Source organism: Equus quagga, chromosome 20, assembly GCF_021613505.1.
Source record: "Equus quagga isolate Etosha38 chromosome 20, UCLA_HA_Equagga_1.0, whole genome shotgun sequence".
NCBI lineage: Eukaryota > Metazoa > Chordata > Mammalia > Perissodactyla > Equidae > Equus > Equus quagga.
The window spans coordinates 18,653,803-18,674,951 of NC_060286.1; the positions used below are offsets into that span (position 1 = coordinate 18,653,803).

Here is a 21,149-nt window from a genome sequence, read left to right on the forward strand (position 1 = left end):
ACAGCATCATGGCATATGTACAATTTTGTGAATATTTTCAGTGGATGTTAAACCAGAAGCATTTCCTGTTGCTGTATGGTCTTCAGATCCACTTCAGTGTAAGCTCCATGAGGGGAGGCGCCAGGGCCCCCTTGCTCCCCACTGTAACCCTGGAATCGACTAGTGCCTCATACGTGGTAGGTCTTCAGTAAGTCATTGATAACTGAAGTTCGTTTATTTTTGACGGCTGCATTACAGTGTGTAGAATGGCTACACCCCAAGCTTCTTAACATCCCCCAAATGACGGGGCTTACACTGCCTCCTTTCTTCTTTCTTCAGAGTCCAGCTGCCACCCAGTCTCGTTTTTGGATTCTCCTGGTGGTTTTATCTACCTCCCTCCTAAGCTCCTTGTAGGTAGGATTCAAGCAGGTGGGGGGAAGTGGATACGTGGAAAATCTATTTACAGGGCAAAATGGACAGGACTTGGTGACAGGTTGGGTAGGCACTGAGGGGGAACATCAAGGATGACTCTAGATTTCTAGCTCAAGCAGCAAGATAGAGAGTGGAGACACTCACCTTCAGACTCACTGGAAAAAGCTTTTGGGAGAGATCCTAAGTTTGGTTTTGGACACTCGACAGAGAGGACAAAAGATTGCTTTTCCACCCTGTCTCACAGCCCCAGGACTCCTCAGAAGAGTGATAAGAGGGACATAAGGAGAGCATTTTTACAGATCATCCACCTGGGTCTGTGGAGATCCCCAGGTGGCAGAATGTGACTTAAGTTTGGGAAATTTTTGCCTGGCTGACCTTAAAACATTTAAAATGAAAATTTTTGTCTTTGTTTTATACTAAGGACACATAACCTGACTTTTCTTCATGCAGGTTTGTATCGATTCATCTAAAACTCTCAGTATCTTCTGAGATGAGTGATGGATAAAGGTGGAGTTTGCCCCTAAGAACGGTTTTCTCTGGGCAGGATTTCTGCAACGGAGAAGGCTGACTATTAGGAACAGAAATAGCCCTGGGAACAGCTCAGAGGAAATGGCAAATGCAAAGACACTGAGTGAGGAGCAAACCTGGTCTCTAAAATAGTCTGCTGGCAGCAGCAGCACTTGTGAAAAAGGCTTAGGAGTTGAAGGGGCTGGGAAGGATGAAGCAAGTCAACGAGGCAATGCTGTTGCCAAAAAGGCTGGGGGGAGCTTCAGCTACCTTGATAAAAGTACAGGAAGTAAACCAGAGAGGCGGTCCTTCCACACCCGGACCCCACAGCTTAACAGACACGCCCAAGGGCTGGGAGTCAGGGCAATCGTTAGGAGACAGGTTTCCTCTTAACCTAAGGAAGAGCTCTCTTCAGCTAAAGGGGTCTGAGGATGGGCGGTCCCAGTGCTGGAGGTGTCTGAACAGACGCCAGAAGACCAGCTGGCAGGATACAGTTGGGAGATCCATGTGTGGGAAGGCTCCTGAAGCAGAGGTCAACTTTGATGGTCCCTTTCAGCCCTGTGAGAGGGTTCAACACTGGCTGAAGGGCTGCCACGGGCATTCCCAGTGCTGACATCCTGTAGGTCCCTAGGGAGGCTTTACGGGGGGCTGGACATACCATCAGACCTGTTCAGGTGCCTCCTTGAGCTCTCAGCTTGGCACCTGGCCACACTGCGTTAGCCCCCTCACAGGGCGGAGCTGAGTAAGAACAGGCTCGAGGCCTCCATGCCAGCCAAGCCAGGTGGGGCAAGACTTCAGTTACCCCGGCAGCATCTCCTCAAGTCTGGGACTCCCCCACAACATCTGGGATCACTTTCAGTGGTACCAACAAGGCATTAAATAACCTGAAGTCTTACAGCGGGAAAGGTTTTCCCTTGCAGTTCCCGTTCCATCTTTCTAACCGTATTAAGGAGAAAATTCTCAGTTGGGTGCTGGCAGGTCTGACTCCTCCATAACAACCCTTAACCTCCCGCTGGACAGACAGCAGGCCTCAGGCTCAGAGTCTCCGCAGGACACAGCACTGAGCGGCAGTTTCCTAACACTGACTGTATTCATTTTTACAGTTACTTTCTATTTATCCCAGGTGTAAACTTTCTTTCAGAAATTCATTTAAATTTAAAGTGAGCTAATTTAAAAAATACTAAGTAATTAACAGTGCAAGAGGTACAGAGATCCGGCAAACATCATGAAGGTGACACGCTGACAAGGGGAGTTTGGGGAATACCTGTTCCAGAGTAAGGACTTTGGGCTCAGTAACTTTTCATCTCATGCTTCTGTGCTGTCTGGGTTTTGTCTGCTAAATCTGTTGTTGTTGTTGTTCCCTAACAAAGATTATTTCTGAAAAATCTCAACCTTGTTTTAGCTGAGGGGAAAGAGACTGACTTTCATCTGGGCTAAAAACAAGAAAAACAGAAGGGCCCTCGAGGTTAGTGGCTGAGGTACGACAGGCATATGGAAAGGGGAACTTGTGGAGTGAAGGGAAAACCCATGAACAGAAGGTTCTAGCACGGCGGACAGGGCAGTCCCTCCCCGCCAGGCTCTCAATTCAAGTCTGGAGATTGAGTTAAAAAGATCATCTTATAATGAAGAAGAAAAGGGTGAAAGCTGTACACTTTTTAAAAATGTTTATCTTTTCTTTTTTAAAAAGTTATAAAATTTAAATAGTTGATTACAATTAAAAATCTACTGTTATAAACTTAACTGATTTAGAAGGTTTCTGGATCTCTTGACTCCCAGTCCAATGCTCTCTCCAATTTGACCCTTCATTTCTTGTAGATCCCACACTTTAGGTTTTTCTTTAGAAAACATGATCTGAGGTAATCTGGAAGGAATCAGCACTTCGAGTGCACAGAGCTCTGGCTGAGGCAGCAGGGGACCCCTGACACCACTGAGGGCCCCAGGGAGGGCGACACCTGGGCCAAGCCCACTATGGCCAGCACTCCCCACACAGGACCTACGAGGCGAACCTGGGGCTCATTCCCTGCCCGTCAGTTCTCTTGGTCTCTCCTGGGGGCTGCTGACTTGCCCGGAGCTTGGCTCTTCTCCTGGTGGCCAGCCACATCCTGGGCTTCACTCCACTTTGATTCTGGTCAGTTCCCACCTTCCTTCTCCACAGAGTTTCAGAACCAAGGAGTGAAACTACAAGAGACAGCCACCACACAGAGATCAGGCTGCTCTGGTCATGACAATAGGAGGCCACTGAGCCCCTGCTGAGAGCCCCTTCCCTCTCTGCCATCCCCACTTTTTTTTTTTTTTTTGAGGAAGATTAGCCCTGAGCTAACTCCTGCCAATCCTCCTCTTTTTGCTGAGGAAGACTGGCCCTGAGCTAACATCTGTGCCCATCTTCCTTCACCCTATATGTGGGACACCTACCATAGCATGGCGTGCCAAGAGGTGCCATGTCCGCACCCAGGATCCGAACTGGCGAACCTTGGGCCGTGGAAGTGGAACATGTACACTTAACTGCTGTGCCACTGGGCCAGCCCCAATCCCCACTTCTCATTTGAGGGGCCTCTGGCCCCAGCTGGGCCCAGCCTTTGGGTTCTTCTTCCTCCTCAGGCCACCCTTGTGAGCACCAGTACCTTTACAAGGCTGTGCCGATGTCCCACGCTGATGAATGTCATGCCCAGCTGCTGGCCGATGCGGTAGAGTTCACTCTCCACCTCCTCGGTCAGGGCACTGGTGGCTTCATCAAGCACTGAGGGCAGAACCGGGTGGGAAGGGATCGAATCCTGCCCCTGGCCGCCCTGCTTCTCCCCTAACCCACACTCACCTCTGGCCGGGACCCAGGGGGAGGCTGAGAGCTGCTCTGGCTTACAGGAGCTCTGCTTTAGGGAGAGGAAGGGCCAAAGGAGCAGAGGGCCAGGCTCCAGCTGGAAGTCTTCTGCCAGCAGCAGAACAAAACCCCTCAGCTTCCTACAGATAAGCACCAGCCCTGCCTAGGACCACTCAATCCAGGGAATCCCAGTTGCCCCGAGGATGTCAGTCCTTGCAAAGGTCCGTATCTGCCATCCCTCTGCCAGGCACAGCTGGTGGGATGCCCATTCATTGATGGCAGAGCCTGAGGAGCACAAAATCACGAGCCCTCTCAAGGCTGGCTCCGGCTGCTGCAATGGCAGAAAGCTTAGGACTCGGTAGCATAACACATCCAGAGCTGCTCCAAGGATGCCAAGTATCGCTGCCTGCTGGGCAGAGCCCTGCCGTCCTCTCCTGCCCACATGGACACCTCCCCAGGTGTACACGAACACACGCTGCTATACCTCCGAGCACACATGGTACCTGGTTGCACACCTACAGGGCGAACCTCACCTGCGTACTTTGGCTGCAGGTAGAAGAGCCGGGCAAAGGAGAGCCTCTGCATCTCCCCTGGGGACAGAACATCATACCTGAGGAAAGGTGGGAAGGAGCATGTAGCTTGGCTTTTGCCTAGAATGGGTCCGGGCAGGAAGAGGTCCTTGTGGCAGAGGCTGGCCTCAGGACAGATGGACATCACTCCCCTTTCAATGACAGCCCCGCTGCCCACACAAGGCGAAGCCCAAACTCCCAAGGGCATGAAAAATGCCTCTGATGGGCTGGCAAACACCAGGAATTTGGGGTCAGGAGCCATTCCATCACTTGACTGGACCCCTGGAAGCCAATGTCTTTGGGGGAGCTAGCTCTGGAGTACCCCCACTCCCTTCTTACCAGTTCCAATCAACCTGCTGGTCCAGACCCTCTGTCCTGGCCACCAAGCTGGACTGTAACACATACGGAGGGAATGATGTCCATGAAAGGGCCCATTCCTGCTTCCTGCCACCTGAGGAACCTCCTCAGGTCCTGCCACACACGCACCTCTGAGACAGACCTCCACCCCAGGGGCGTACCAGGGTGGGTGGCTGTGGGAGTGACCTGCCCAGGAGGAGAGGAGTATGCTATCAACTACACTGTTCAGATTTGCTGGAGCATGGTGACAAGCAAAGGCAGACTGGCTCAGCTTTATCATTGTTTTAAACATTGCTACAGAGAGTGTAACTCCTTGTTGCCCGTCTCTGGCCAACAGCTCCCACTGCCACTTTACACTCCCACTCCCTAGTCCTGGGCCCAGGGACAGCAGGGCCAGCTCTGCTGGGCCAGCACTTGTGTGTGGTCGGTGCTACCAGGTGGGCTTAGACCTCAGGGTCCCTGCCCTCACTCACCAGGCCTGCCAACTCCAAGAACCTCATGATCCTCTCGTCATCAGTAGAACCTGCAAAACAAAGAAGCCTTCTTCAAGAAGCCAGCTCCTTCTGGGCAGCCACAATAGATGGGGCACATCACGGCAGGGGCCTGGGGTGGGGGCCCCAGAATCTGGGCTAAGGCTCTCAAGTGGCAGGTTACAGCACTTAATGAATACGGGAAGAGCCAGGTGAAGGAAGTAATCCCTTCCCTTCCTCCAGTGGGTGTCCCCAAGGAGGGAAGGCAGAATGAGATGGGGTCAGGGTGCAGAAGGAGGAGGAGGGGACCCAACCTAAAACCAGTGGCCTGGCTGGGGCCTCTCCCAAAAGGCACAGGTGAAGCCACAGTCAGGCAGAGCAGGGACAATTGAGATGGGAGGACATGCCACGAGGAGGCCCAGCTCACCTGAGTCGGGGTAGATCTCCTTCAGGGGATATATCACCTGATAAAATAAAAACCACATGGGCCTAGGACCAAGGCCAATGAGAGATGGGGCTATACACAGCCCACCCTCCCTCAGAAATATCCCTATAACCACCAGAGGAGAGGAGGGGACACCTTGGTGGAGGGTCCAGTGGGAGAGGCTGGGGCCTGCAGAAAGCAGGGCAGGGTCACTGCAACCTTCAGACGTGTGTCTGAGGGGAAAGAGACGGTAAGCCTTCTGAGGGCAGGGCCCCCAGAATCCCACCTTGGTGCTCAACAATGCATGTGATCTTTGGCTTGTGTCTCCCACAGGTTAACCAGCCCCCAGGAGTTGTCCTGAGTGCATAGCCCAATCCACGGATATGAATAAAATGTTCTTAGAGCCACAGAGTGCCCTGGCATGGGTCATTTTATTACCCCACCTTCTGCCCCATAACTCTCTAGGGCTGAGACCTGTCTCACTGCCGGAGGTCCCAGTTGAGGGAGACAGTAGGAGGAGTGGGCCCCAGGCTGACCTGCTCCCGAAGGGTCCCGTCAGTGAAGAATGGCTTTTGTGGCAGGAACAACACCCCATGGGGTCCAAAGTCGGTCAGCATCTGCACTGAGCCTGTGGAGCCCACAGAAACCGGCATTTTGAGATCTCCAGAGAAGGTAACGGCCTCTCGCTCCCCCTCCCCAACAAACAAGGCTGGAATCTTACACCCACGCCACCCGCCACCAGGCTGAGGCTGGCCCAGAGCAGGGAGGGCTGCTTCTCACCCCGTGTGCTCGCCCAGAGGCCGCCCAGAACCCGGAGCAAGGAGGTCTTGCCGGTGCCTGTGTTGCCTGTGATGAGCAGGCTCTGCCCCTCAGAGATCTTCAGGCTCAGGTCCTTGATTAAGGGCTTGTTAGAGGAGGGGGCAGAGATGGAGACCCGCTCAAGGAGAAAAGCTGTGTCTGTTGGCTCTGCTGCTGGCCATCCCGGGGCCCTGGGGTCAGAGAAGGGAGGGGTGTGTGGAAGATAAGCAGTGTCAGTATTGCCAGGGGGAGGTTCTTCTCCTTGGGAGCATCACCCCTGGATTGGGAGGTTGTTATAGGCTGAATCGTGTCCTCAAAATCATCTATTGAAGTCCCAACCCCTAGCACCTCAGAATGTAACCGCATCTGGAGCTAAGGTCTTTAAAGAGGTGATTAAGTTAAAACGAGGCCATTACGGTGGGACCCTAGTCCAATATGAGTGGCGTTCTTTTAAGATGAGGAAGAGATCCCGTGAGTCCCCATTAAGAGAAAAGGCCATGTGAGGATACAGTGAGAACACAGCCATCTGCCAGCCAAGGAGGGAGGCCTCAGGAGAAACCAACCCTGCCTACACCTTGACCTTGGACTTCTAGACTTCCAGAACTGTGAGAAAATAAATTGCTGTCTAAGCCACACAGTCTGTGGTATTTTGCTATGGCAGCCCGAGCAGATTGACACAGAGGTGGAAGTGGGGGAACCTACTTTGTGCCAGGCTGGGAAAAGCCTCACACACAACTGATCTTAATCAGTCTTAACACCCATGAATCAAAGATATTATTCCCACTTGGCAGACGAGGAAACTGAGTCAGGTGGCTAAGTAATCTGCTCAGGGTCACAGAGCTGAATTTGTCTAATTCTAACGTTGGTGGGTTTTCACAGCATCACAGTGTGATTCAAGGAGTGACAGTAAGAAGGAGAGCAGTAATACTAAACAGTTCTGGAGTTTCTGGCTCTCACGGATGCCCGTCTCCTCCAGAGAACAGCAGCTCAGCTTTCCAGAGGCCCTGCACCCTCACCCCAGCCTCTGGGCTCCCAGCTGCAGAAGGCTTTAGTTTTGAACAGGAGCAACAGTTAAGGCATCAGTTCCTAAGAAGAGAGGTGAGTGCATCAGTTCCTAAGAAAAGAGGTGAGTGCAGGCCCTGGAATTCAGACTGTTTCCATTTTTGAAAGCTTACTCTGTGGCTGTTCAAGCACTTTCTTTTAACTCTAGCTAATCCTCACAAGAACCCTAAGAGGAAGGTTCCATTCATGTCCTCTATAGAGATGAAGAAACTGAGACACAGAACTCTTCAGTAATTTGCCCAAGAAAAGTGAGGACAAGAGCAAATCCTCAATATATAGAAAAGTCAGCAACATCACAGAGGCTGCAGATACATAAAAAAAGACATCGCTGGGCCTGAGTGAGGCCCGGGGAACACAGAACAGACATGCCCAGGGGAAAGTGGCAGGCAGGAGGGCTCAGACGGAGGAGGAGGGCTCAGACGGAAGAGGAAGGACACTATATGGACTTTTGTTATCTCAGGCCCAGGCAGGTGTGCGCACTGTGCTTCCATCAGCTGGGGGATGGTGTAAATTAACACAAGAAATGCCAAAACTACAACTTTGATTGTGAACATTTATAATGTGCCTGGCATAAGACACAGAGGTCTTTCACTTGCTCTGCACAGCTCTGCTGCCCAGCTGGGAAAGGGGAGCGCTCCAGGGTAAGCCCACGCCGGGTGGTTCCGGAGCCTGCGTTCTCTACCACTGCACCACACTGCCAGCCCAGTGCTCACCTGTCCAAGTCCCACTCGCTCTCGTCCATGAGCTCACCATCCTGTGACTTCAGGGACATGTCCAGCAAGGTCTCCTGAAGCTCCCCGATCCTAGGCAAGAAGTGAAAACCTGAGGAGGTTCTGGGGGACCAGGTGAAGGTGTAAGTCCTTTTCCTCTCCCATGCCCACTAGCATATGGTGAGTTTTTCTGTTCCTTTTTTCATTCAGCTACTTCTCCCAGAGGCACACACTTTGCTCAGGAACTAGAGAGGGGCTGGATGCAGCCTCACCTGTGTGTGTAACCAGCCACGTCCGAGAGCGTGGTGGAGAGGTCGATGAGCCGGGTGAAGCAGCTGATGAGGTAAATGCACACAAAGGCATTCTGGACAGGACACAGAGCAGTGAGCGCAGGCCTCGATTCTGAGGCCCTGGGCGCTGGGGCGGGGTGGGGAGGGGATGGCATGAGGGGTTACCAGGAGGATTTTCACCTTGCTGACCAGGGTGCTGAGCTCTGTGGGGCTCAGGTCTCCGTAGACGCCACTGAAAATGGGGATGGCGATCACAACATAACTTAAGATGCTGCCCAGATAGTCAAACGTGTTGACACCAACTGTAGAAGACAGACTGTGTGAGAGACCTGGAACCATTTATGTGCTCTGAGGGGAGCAGGAAGCAAGCAGGCCAAGCTATTCCCTGGATCCTCATTCTCCTGAGGACGCGCACAGCAAAGGGAGTGGCTCCCCCTGGTTAATTCCTTCATCAGAGCAAACATTTTAGTGCAGAGAAAGTAGGGAGCTTAGGGAAGGGGACTATCCCACTCCGGGGGCTCCCTCCACCTACTGTACAGCCAGAGCTCCTTGGACATCAGCTCCCTCTGGGTCTGAAGGAGTGTCTGCAGCCTGCGGTTTGTCCTCATATGCTCCACATGCCCAGCTCTGACGAGAAAGGCTGGGATGTCCATAGGGCCCCGGAAGCCTCAGCCAGGCTGGGGGCCCTCTGTCCCTCATCAAACCCTCCTTTAGGGACCAAGCCCATCTGAATGATTTTCACCTCAGACCCTTTCTGCCACTAGCACTCACTCATTCAACACGGTATCGTCTGCAGAAAGAACATGAAGTCTAGATTGGCCAGACCTGGTTCAAATCCTGGCTCTGGCCAGTTACTAGCTGGGTGACACTGACAGGTTACTTAAGCCTCTGAGTTGTTTCCTCATCTGTAAAACGGTGCTCATAATAGCTAAGTAAAAGGCTAGAGGGAGAATTTCTGAATATAAAGTGCCAGGCACATGAAAGGGCCCCCAATAAATAATAGCTGCAATTACTTTTTCTATTTTTATATTTTTAAAGATTCTATTTTTCCTTTTTCTCCCAAAGCCCCCTGGTACATAGTTGTGTATTTTTAGTTGTGGGTCCTTCTGGTTGTGGCATGTGGGATGCCGTCTCAGCATGGCCTGATGAGCGGTGCCATGTCCGCACCCAGGATCCAAACTGGTGAAACCCTGGGCCGCCACAGTGGAGCGTGTGAACTTAACCACTCGGCCACGGGGCCGGCCCTTAACTGCAATTACTGAACAAATCTACAGGGAGCAGTTGCGATGCGGCAGGCTCTGTGCTAGTAAGCCAGTGAGATAAAGAGGTGGATGAAACAGCTCCTGTCCTGAGCAGCTCCCAGTTCAAGGGGCAGGCAGACGTAATGCCTTCTTTATCTGTGTAACATAAGCAGTATATCCTCAGGGTTACGGCAACACAGAGGCTTGACCACTAATGGAGTCTGGGAAGGCTCCCCAGAGGAGGCAACTTGGGGATCAAGGAGGGGCAGAAATTCTCCAGGCAGAAAAGGTGGGGGGAGCACAGAAGGGGCACTTCAGATTTTGCATCGAGCAGGACAGAAGCCATAGAGGAACCCATCACAGCTCCAAGAACCAACGTGCTTTCCCCGGCGCCCAGAACTTTATGGGCAGAGGCTGCAGAATTCAAAACAACTTAGCCCAGGACCAGCCCCACCCGCCACCCAACCAAAGCCCAGCTCACAGATTCCAAGCATTCTTGGTGCCCCCAAGTGGTGGCAGCTGCAAACTGCAGCAGAGACTGACAAGAGCAAAGGTCCCAGGGCTATTAGATCCAGGCCATCAAGGAGCAACCTCCACTCCTTAAACCACCACCTCTGGGGCCTCCACTGTCAGTTCACACACTGACTCCGAGAACTCATGGGAAGCAGGGCACAGGGACCTGCCTTGGCCCCGAGGGAAGGAACGGGATTTCACAATGCGGCTGTCAGGAGACCAGACACTTTGCTCCACGTGGATGGTGTCTAGGGAGCAGGTCTCCCGATGGGCTCCCATTCCCTCCCATGCTACGGAGACAAAGGACCAGCCTCGGACATCAGGCACCAGCGGAAAATGAGAGGCAGAGGCGATGCCTTACAGTCATCAGCCAGATGATGGAGCATTCACTCATTGCATTCTTGGAACAAACTGAGGCTCCGTGCCAGGCCACTTAAATGAACCACCAGCTTCAGAAGCAAACCCCTGGACCTAAGGACGAGGCAGACAAGGACGTAGGGGTGGGGTCATAGCCAAGTGTGAGGACGCTCGGCCCCTGGGCTCATGGCGGGGGTTGCACAATTCATCTTTCCTTCTCCACTATTAGCTCTGACAGGCAGAAGGGGAACCATGCCCGCGGACTCACCTGAAGAAAGCAGCAGGCTCGGCATTCACCCGGATCTGCATGTGCTTGAACCTGGGCCAATCAAAGGGAAGTGTGTGCTGACAGCAGGCAGTACTGGCCCCCTCCTTTTAGAATTGTGGATCAAGACCCCTGGACAAAGAGGAGCCTGGATCCACTTTGAAACTGGCTGTGGCAGCCCGATCCTTCCCTGGACCGTTGAGGGGTGGGAAATCCCAGGGCCGGGGTAGGGTGGCAGGAGCTCTGGAGACAGGGCGGCCCCTCACCTGCCCACAGCCCCTCCTCCTCCCAGGGCTGGGCCTGATGGAGGAGGCCAAGAAGCACAGAGCAGGGGCCAGATCCACTGGCTGACCCAAAACAGGGCGGATGGAGCAGAAGCATGTGAGAAGGCCAAGGAATGAGGATGATGATGGCTGACCACCCACACCATTAATCCTCCTCACAATTTTCTCCATAGGTAACAGTACCATTCCCATTTTAGAGATGGAAAAACTGAAGTTTCGAGAGGTTAAAGACCTCGCCCAAGAGCACATGGCTAATAACTGGCATAGTTGGAATTTGAACTTAGGCAGTCTTACTCCACATCCCATTCCTTAACCATTATGCCCAGCCCAGAAACCTCCAGCAAGAGAGACAAACCTGAAATCCCCCTCCAGCTTCTCCTGCTGCACCAGCTTCACCACAATGGGCCCCATCAATATCTTGTTCACTATGGTTCCCAGGATGAAATACCCGAAGATGCTCACAGGCCCTAGCCAGCCTGTGCTGAAAGGCAAAGAGAGGGAGGGTATGGGGAGCCGCATAGCCCCTCGGGCCTCAGCCCCGACTTCCACTCCCCTTTGGGCAGTCCCTCTCCAATCTCAGAGCCCTGTGGGGCCTCTGCTTCTGTGTGGGGCATCTGGTACGTGGTCTAAGCTGTCAGAGCACCAGGATCCCTGTGACACTGAACACCAAGGGGCAAAGGGAGGGCAGGGGCCCTAGCGTGCAAGATAAGGAGACTTCCTGAGGTGCAGGTGGGAGGGAGGGAGGGAGGGAAGTCTAGCCTCTCTTGACCCCTGACCTGGGAGAGCTGACATCCAACTGACATGTGAGTGAGGGACCTCGGGGGAACCACCGGGCTGGTGGAGGGGGGACTCTGGGAAGAGGAGAGGCTTCACCTTTGGAAGCACTGATAGGTATAGTAGACGAGCGTGAAGGGGGAGATGATCAGCTTGCTGGCCATGCTGCTGAGCTGCCGGCAGAACCGCTCCACGTCCTGGCTGATGCGCTGGTCCCTGCAGCCAATGACACCATCACTGGACCCAGGGAGCTGGGCTCCAGGGCTGAGGAACTAAGACAGTTCCACGCTCCCTCTTATTCTAACCTAGCCTTTCAGTGCTGTCAGCAATGACACTATGGGAAGATGAACCCAGACAAAGGCTGGTTTCCTAGAGGCACCGAGACCATTAGGACCTTTAAACAGGGTTCTTATACCTCAGTTTACCCCTCAGAAAAAGTGGCAATTGAAAGGTCCAGCACCAGGAGTGGTGAGCCAGCTCTGAGCAGAGCCAGAGAAAAACTTGAGGGTGGATGAGCTGAGTTTCTGGATGATGAGGAAAGCTAACTCATTGATCTCTCTCTTATGAGCCTGAGCCTGCCCCCATTGTAGCTATCTAGCTGCAGAAGCTTTGTATGCATTGAGCCACAGAGAAGAGGCCTGAAGAGAAAGTTATGAAGCAGCAGGAGCCTCCCAAGAAATCTCTGCTGCAAAGCTCAGCTTGAGCTGAGGGAAGGTCACCCCTGGCAAGAGAGTGCTTGGGACGGTGGCGTGTGGGGAGGGAATGAGTACAAGGAGAGACCCCATACATCCCTTTGCACCACCAGGGCCACACTGACTCCTACTCCCAATGAGAGATGTGACCCTGGGCAAGTCATCTGCATTCTCTGAGCCTCACTGTTTGCACCTGAAAGATAATGATAGCTAACTGACCTTGGCCCACTGGCTCTGCACAGGCACGGTACCTGTGCATTATGGGCACGTGAATTACATCGTTCAGCTTCACTATATCCTTTGAGATAGGAACTATCATTATCCCCGTCTTACAGAAAAGGAACCTGGGGCTTAGTGAACTTAAGAGCTATAAGCTGGAAGATGATAAAATGGGGATTTGAATCCTAGACTGAGTTGTAGACAGCAGTAATTTTTTACTGCCGAAAATCTGAGAGCAGTTGTCTAGCTTTTTCTAGCAAGGCCACTTTCTTCAGAGGGTGCCTTATGTGGAAGCCCAGGATATGAAATGGACAAAAGGAAGCTGCTCCTGGCCTCTTCTTTTTAGCTCCCTATTCTCAGCCCTGGAGCCTCTCTAGGGTCCTCTGGAGCACACCGACCCCCCCCACCTCCCACGGCTCTGGACAGCAACATTTGCAGAACACTGTAGATGATCTCCATGGGATCTGCCTCAGGGAGTCTCTAGGGCTGAACCAGAAGGATGGGATCATGCAGAGGGTGGCAAGGACTGGGAGGGGGCGCCTACGGGTTATCGACGTCATCCCGCAGCACGTTGAGGGTGTAGTACACGCGGCCCTGGAAGTAGAGGTGGTGGAGGTGCTCGGTGAGGTCCTTCCTCCAGCTCACATACAGCAGGTTGCAAATGAACTGGTCGAAGCTCTTCAGCTGTGCAGGGGGGAAGGCAGGGGGAGGGGAAGGGAGGGGAGAGATGGCTGCCTGCAAGTCTCAGCTGAAAGCTCAGGGCTGGCAGAAAGCCTCGGCTGACTAGCGCCAGCCCACTCTGATGACTCTGTCCAGTCAGCAGTTCTGTTTGTTTAAAGCCCCAAGTCAGGGAATTCTTCCCTTCCTCCCTCACTCACGTGTTCATTCCTCACCAAATACTGCATGGCTTACAAGGCAAGGCCCTCGAGCCCCTTTCTACAGTGTACTGTCTTCCTCTGAGAGCAGAGCTTCTGGAGATTGGGGATGCTATCTTCTACTCCATTTATGCTCTATTCTGTCCCCAGAACTTGGAACAGGGTTCTGCATACACAGGTGCTTACAGACTGAAGACCCATCAAAAGTGCCAAAGTGTGATGAGAAGTGGCTTCCCCAAGAAAACAGATAGTGCAGCCTGACAGAGAGCACTGGGCCTGAGTCCTAGCGGAGCCCTGACTCTCATCAGTCACCACTGATGGAGCACCTACCCTCGGGCACGAGGGAAACAACAATGAGCTCACCGTCCAGCAAGGAAACAGACAATGACAAGGGTGTGAGGAGTGTTACAGCAGAGGTAAACTCAAAGTATTAGTTAATTAGAGGAAAAGGGCAGAGTTTAGTGAAGGAATCATGAAGGAGAAAGTTGAGGACTTGAAGGAGGTGACAACAGAGGAATCTTGAGAAGCGAGCAGGCATTAACCAAGTGAAGGAGGGGTGGGGAAGGAGGCCATTCTGAGAGAAAGCAGCAGGTGCAAAGGCTGGGAGGCGTCACATGGTCCCAGGCTGAGTCACACGCTCAGCCCTGCAGAGGAGGAAGAGCAGCTCTGGCTGCTGACCCCAGTTTTCAAGTACTCTGAGCTCCCTGACGCAAGAGTTCTGGGAATGGAAGGGACAATGATCATTTCCACTAAATGCTGAATTAAACCAGAACCTCATGGCCTAGTCCTGGGAGCTTGAAACACCGGAGGAATTGGTCCCAAGCAGGCCAAAGACCAGGATCAATGCCCTGCCGAGGGTTCTGACCTCAATTTCTATGAAAAGGCAGGGAACACACACCCACAGCTTGATTCCTGCTTCTTGGTGTCTAAGTCCCACTGGGCATTCCACTCGTACTAGGCTGAAGAGGAAGAGAGACACAGGGAGAAGATCTTACCATGGAGTTGAGAACGATGAGCACCACAGCCAGGAATGTCAAGGTCTTAAACCCATCCAAGTCTTTATTTCCCAGGACGCCGTAGTACTGACTGGGGATCAAGCCAACCTGGTAGATCACCAGTTGTTCTGGGGAGAGGGAGAGGGGTCAGAAATCAGCGATGACGGGTGAGAAAAGAGGAGGGAAATTTCCTCCTGAGTCCTTGCCTCATGAACACCCCAGAGAGGAGGAAAGGGACCCAAACCAGGGCTTCCCTCCCCACTCCAGCCTGGGCTCACTCACTCACCCAGTAGGGCCACACACAGAAGGGTCAGGAACATCAAGGCATTCTGTGATGACCAAAAGGGAAACAAAACCTTCTGTATCTGTAGGAACCGCTGGAGAAATTGCAGATCTAACTTGGGCCTGAAGAAGAGATGCAGGAGAAGCAGAGAGAAGCCTAAGAGTCAGGTAAGCCTCAGAGAGCAGGTACCAAGCTCATCACACTGTTCTGTGGGGCGTCCAGGCCATGCAGAAAGAACGGTTTACGGATGCTGAAGATGGTAGGCTGTGAACAGACTCAGGATGGAAAGAAATGTCTTTAAGTTGATAAATGCTATAAAAGCTTATTTACCAAAAAGCCACAGGAAAAAAAAAACCCCATAGTTAATGAAGAAATTTTAGCCACATCCTCATTATAGTCACAAACAAGACAAAGCAGCCCACTTCATCAAGGATTTTAAGGTCCTGGCTAAAGGAATAAAGCAAGAAAAAGAAATGAAGTAAAACGACTGAAAAGGAAGAGATTAAGCTGTCATTATTTGCAGATGACATGATCGTTTACAGCAAATCAATAGAAAAAATGTTGGAAATAAAAGGAGTTCAGCTGTATATAGGGTTAATACACAAATACCAACACGGTTCTACACCAACAAGTGGAATACTGTTCTACATCAACTGGAAAACATAAAGGAAATAAGATGTCATTTACAAAAGCAAGTATAGAAAAACTATAAAATATTCAGGAATTAACTTTAAAAAGGAATGTATAAGACACGTTGGAGGAAAACGAAAAGCTCTATTATAGGTGACGAAAGACTTAAATAGACAGAGCTGGAAGGATTTAACATTATAAAGACTCTTTTCTTTTCTTTTTTAAAGATTGGCACCTGGGGACGGCCCAGTGGTGCAGCGGTTAAGTGCACAAGTTCTGCTTTGGTGGCCCGGGGTTCACCAGTTCAGATCCCAGGTGCGGACATGGTACCACTTGGCACACCATGCTGTGGTAAGCATCCCATATATAAAGTAGAGGAAGATGAGCATGGATGTTAGCTCAGGGCCAGTCTTCCTCAGCGAAAAGATAAGGATTGGCAGCAGTTAGCTCAGGGTTAACCTTCCTCAAAAAAAAAAAAAAAAAAGACTGGCACCTGAGCTAACACTTGTTGCCAATCTTCTTTTTTTTTTCCTGCTTTTTCTCCCCCAATTCCCCTAGTACATAGTTGTATATTTTTAGTTGTGTGTCCTTCTAGTTGTGGCATGTGGGATGCGACCTCAGCATGGCCTGATGAGCGGTGCCATGTCTGCAACCAGGATCTGAATCAGTGAAACCCTGGGCCACCGAAGTGGAAGGCACGAACTTAACCACTCAGCCATGGGGCCAGCCCCAAAGACCTCATTTCTAACAAAAGTAGTCTATAAAGGCAATGTAATACAATGAAAAGCAGGACTTCTCTGAGGAACTTTATAGGGAAATATAAAGGTCCATGAATAGCTTAGGGCAGTGGTGAAGAACAGGAAATGAGGAAGAGACCCAAACCAACAGGTTATTAAGACATACATTACAGGGCTGGAGGAACAACAAAGTATGGTATTAACACAGGAATAAAAAGACCAATGGAACAGAGACACCAAGAAGAAAAAAATTCACCTACATTTACAGGAGCACATAATAGAGATTATTATAAGAAAGGACATATTAATACTAATAGCTGTCAACACTTATTAAGCACGTACTATGAGTCCAGGACTGTTGTACATGTGTTTTACATTCATTTAATTGTCACAACCCTAAGAGATGGAGATTATCTCCTATTTTATGGATGAGGAACTGAGACTAAAGAGGTTGAGTAACTTGCCCAGTCATCCACCTGGTAAGAGCCAGCGCCAGGGTTTGAACGCAGGCAGCTTGGCTCCAAGAATCTGTGCTCTTGACTATGTTTAACAGCTTCTCTGAGTTTTAATTTTTTTTTTTTAAGATTTTATTTTTTTCCTTTTTCTCCCCAAAACCCCCCAGTACATAGTTGTATATTCTTCGTTGTGGGTCCTTCTAGTTGTGGCATGTGGGACGCTGCCTCAGCGTGGTTTGATGAGCAGTGCCATGTCTGCGCCCAGGATTTGAACCAACGAAACACTGGGACGCCTGCAGCAGAGCATGCGAACTTAACTACTTGGCCAAGGGGCCAGCCCTGAGTTTTAATTATTAATTCATTAGTTATTAACTGAAAATGGTGGAGGAAAATTTAGGTCATTACCTCAAATCATTTACAAAAATAAACTTTAAAAATTCCAAATGGATTAAAAATCTAAATGTGAAAAGTAACACTATTTAGTTAATCGAAGGAAATGTAGAAGAATATCTTAATGATGATATAATGGGAAGGTATTTCTCAAATAAGACCCTGAAAACACAAACTATAGAAGGGAAAATGAATGGATTTAATTTAGAATTAAATATTTTTGTTCAACACAGTGCCACAGGTTAAAAGAATTGGAGAAGGTATTTGCAGAATGTATAAACCAACAAGGAACTAAAATCTAGAGCATACAAGGAATTCCTGCAAGTCAGGAAGACAGGAAATCCATAGAAAAGTGGGAAAAGGATATAAATAGGCAATGCAGAAAAGGGGAAACCCAAATGCTTAACACGTGAAAATTAACACAATGGGAGACCACCTTACACCCATCAAATTGATAAACATTAGAAAACCAAACAATACCAAATGTTGGGGGCCTATGGGGAAACAGGAATCTTCATGCATGATGCTGGAAAGTGTAAACTGGTGTGACCATTCCAGAGAACAATTTAGTACAATTAGCTATGTACTAGCGCCCTACCCTGGGATGGATACCCATATCCACAAGGAGACAAGTGCCAGTATGGTTAGCGGTGGTTATAAATTGGAAGCGATCTAAGTGTCCATCGATAGGGGAACGTATAAGTAAAATGGGGTCTAATGTACTTAGGGAAGCACCATGCAGCACTCACAAGTGAAACTACGTTACTACAGCATGGATGATCTCAAAAACACAATGTTGAGTAAAAAGGCTTTTTAAAAACAGCATATTATCATATATATGAATTCAAAATCACTACATATTTTTCAAGGTAACATGTATGCAAACTTATGTAAAGTGGGCTGTAAAGACACTCTTTTAACACCAGAATGGGTGTCTGAGAAGGGGAGTGAAAAGGGATGGAGAATAAGGAACGAAGGGAGGAATATAATAAGACACGAGAGGGGCCTTGCACTAGCCCACAGTGTGCCAAGAACTGAGAAGGGTGATCAACTCAATTCTGTGCACTTGAGGTTCTTAAAAAAGCCAATTCCGAGGGCGAGGACCCCACACCCAGAGCGCAGAGGACGGCAGAGGTTCCCGCAAAGGCCGGAGGGCAGCTTGGGAGGGCGGTCTTCTTTCGCCGGGGCTGGGGCTCCCCCAGAGCCGCGGACCAGGGCGGGAGGCAGTTGAGCCCCCTCCCCACACAGCCCCGAGTAGGACGCCCCGAGGCTCGGACCTCCTAGCCAGCCACCCTGCTCACCTGGTGCCTGCACGGGGCGCGGGCCCTGGGACCGCCATGACCCGGACGCGACCGCTGCGGGAGCCCGGCGGCCTGGGGCAGAGTCCGAAGAGCGCGCGGCCGCGAAGAGGGGCGGGGCCCGGCGCCCGGAGACCACAGACACTGGCGGATAGAGAGGACAGGCGCCGGCGACGAGGCCGCTCCCGGAAGCGACCCACTCGCCTCTAAAAGAACCAAAGAGTGCCGAGCGTTATAGTCTGTTGACCCGGCGCCTAGAGCGCCACCTCCTGGATCTGGAGGTTTCCCCTTTGACATGGGGAAACCGAGAATGTGACTAAAGTGTTTCGTGACAAGTATTTTATTTTTTAAATTTTCTGCTTGAGGGAGATTGTCGCTGAGCTAACATCTGTGCCAGTCTTCCTCTATTTCGTATGTGGGACACCGCCACAGCATGGCATAGCTTGGTGAGCCGTGTGTATGTCCACACCTGGGATCTGAACCCGTGAACCCCAGGCTTCCAAAGCAGAGCTGGTGAAGTTAACCACTACGCAACCTGGCCAGCCCCATATGACAAGTATTTTAGACTCTGAATATAGTAGTTGTTTCATATATTCTCCCAAAGAAGCCAGAGGGGTCTTTAACAAATTTTTTTTAAAGATTTTATTTTTCCTTTTTCTCCCAAAGCTCCCCAACCCCAGACATAGTTGTATATATTTTCAGTTGTGGGTCCTTCTAGTTGTGGCATGCAGGACGCCGCCTCAACGTGGCCTGATGAAAGGTGCCATGTCCATGCCCAGGATGCGAACCAGTGAAACGCTGGGCTGCTGAAGCAGAGTGGGTGAACTTAACCACTCGGTCACAGGGCCAGCCCCAAGAGGGGTCTTTTAACAACATAACCTTTAACAAGCTTCTGATTGTGATTAGAATAAAATCCAAACGTGGGTTCTATGTTTCTACGGCATAGGTGATGGGGCCCTCCCCTTGGTCTTCATTAAATGGCTGCTCTGTTTCGGCCTCAGGGTTTTTGTAATTGCAGTTGTCTTGGTCTGGATTGCTCCTCCTCCAAGCCTGGAGCTTTCCATGGCTGGCTCATTCTCATCATTAGTTCAACTGTCACCTGCTCACCCTAACTAATGTCATCCTACCCCTTCATTCCGTATTGCATTACACTTTTATTTTCTTCACAGTATTTATCACTGGCTGAAATCATCTTGTATCCTTGCTTATTATTGTCTTCCCCTACAAGAATAAATTTCATTTGAGCAGGGACTCTGCCTTGCTCATCGCTGTATTCCTAGTACCTGTAGAACACTGCTAGTACATAATGATGTGGAGCAAGGCTGCCCCAGGGAGAGAAGCCCAAGGCGTCCTAGCCTACATGCTGATCTATATGACTTGATTCATATTTAAAGTTATACGACCACACAATAACTAGACCCCCCCCGCACCAGTACCGTTTTAGTGACTTTTTACAGGATCTTTCCTCTGTCTAGCAAAAAATAACTCGTGTAACCATGCCTAATAAATTTATCCCTACCCTCAACACAGTGCAGCTCCTCACTGCCCCTGGGTGCTGTCCCCATGTTATTCTCTGGATAAAAGAGCACTACTACTAGACCTTGAGACTAATGAAATGAGACTAATGAGACTAATGAAGCACCTAAAAACTTTTAAAATAATTCCTTAATAATATCCTGTGCTCAAATTTCCAATTGTCTCATAACTGATATACTTTTTTCACAATTAAAAATAAATCAGGATCCAAATAAGGTCCATACAATGCCGTTGATTGATACTTCTTTGGAGACTCTCTTAATCTCTATGTTCCTCTTCTACCACCTGGGACCAATCACTATCATCTCTCTCCTGTCATTCTGTAAAAACCTTCTACCCGGTTTCCCTTCTTGAATTCTGTCTCCTGCTCTAATCCAGTTCCTAGACGGCAGCCAGGCGAATCTGCAAAATGTAAACCAGATCAATGCCTCACTTAAAACCCTCCTGTAGGGGCCCGCCTGGTGGCTCAGTAGTTAAGTGTGCACATTCCGGCGGCTCAGGGTTTGCTGGTTCGGATCCCGGGTGCAGACATGGCACCACTTGACACACCATGCTGTGGTAGGCCTCCCACATGTAAAGTAGAGGAAGATGGGTATGGATGTTAGCTCAGGGCCAGTCTTCCTCAGCAAAAAGAGGAGGATTGGCAGCAGTTAGCTCAGGGCTAATCTTCTTCTTCTTCAAAGAAAACCAAAAACCTTCCATGGTATGAAGGGCTCTGGTGCCCTGGCCCTGCCCACCACGCCAACCTCTTTAGAGGCCAGGGAAGGAACCTTGTTTTGTGTGTTTACTTCATTAATGCCTCTCTCTCCACAGACTGTCAGCTTCATGAGGGCAGGGACCATATCTGTTGTGTTCACCAATACTGTGTCCCCATTCTCCAGAAGCACTTAGTAAGGACACAATAAATATTTGTTGAGCAAAGATGAGCAAGACAACCCCTAACCTCCCAAAACACACAGGCCACTGTCTCTGCTAGTCTGTACCGTTTTCTGCTAGGACTGAACTTCCCCTTTTCCAGCCACTGGACTTCTGGGCTACTTCCTCTCATACATAGACAAAAGGAGAAGAAACTGGTTTTAAAAAAAAGGAATTTGGTAATAACTATCAAATTTTAGGTGATGCAGCAGTCTCACTTCCAGGACTTCTCTTATAGGTCTATTTACCCAAGAGTACAAAGGGTCAATCACGAGGA

At 50.4% G+C, this 21,149-nt stretch overlaps 1 protein-coding gene across 5 annotated transcripts; it reads right to left on the reverse strand.

The window, feature by feature from the left end:
- Positions 1-2,565: 2,565 nt before the first annotated feature.
- Positions 2,566-18,540, reverse strand: ABCD4 (ATP binding cassette subfamily D member 4). Of its 5 annotated transcripts, none has more exons than XM_046647742.1 (19): positions 18,425-18,540; positions 14,915-15,033; positions 14,629-14,756; positions 13,303-13,442; positions 11,947-12,063; positions 11,429-11,554; positions 10,793-10,843; positions 8,946-9,040; positions 8,594-8,715; positions 8,396-8,487; positions 8,127-8,216; positions 6,334-6,542; positions 6,090-6,181; positions 5,557-5,593; positions 5,133-5,182; positions 4,642-4,694; positions 4,267-4,343; positions 3,540-3,655; positions 2,566-3,096 (listed from the first exon to the last, which is right to left on the reverse strand). In XM_046647742.1, the coding sequence occupies exons 1-19, from the start codon at positions 18,460-18,462 to the stop codon at positions 3,028-3,030; spliced, it is 1,821 nt and encodes a 606-aa protein (XP_046503698.1). In that variant the 5' UTR covers positions 18,463-18,540; the 3' UTR covers positions 2,566-3,027. The 5 variants fall into 5 exon arrangements, 3 of the variants coding, with proteins under 3 accessions (XP_046503698.1, XP_046503700.1, XP_046503699.1); XM_046647744.1 differs by having other exon boundaries at positions 14,915-14,957; positions 18,425-18,487; XR_006886376.1 differs by having other exon boundaries at positions 3,071-3,096; positions 4,267-4,323.
- Between the last annotated feature and the right edge of the window lie 2,609 nt (positions 18,541-21,149).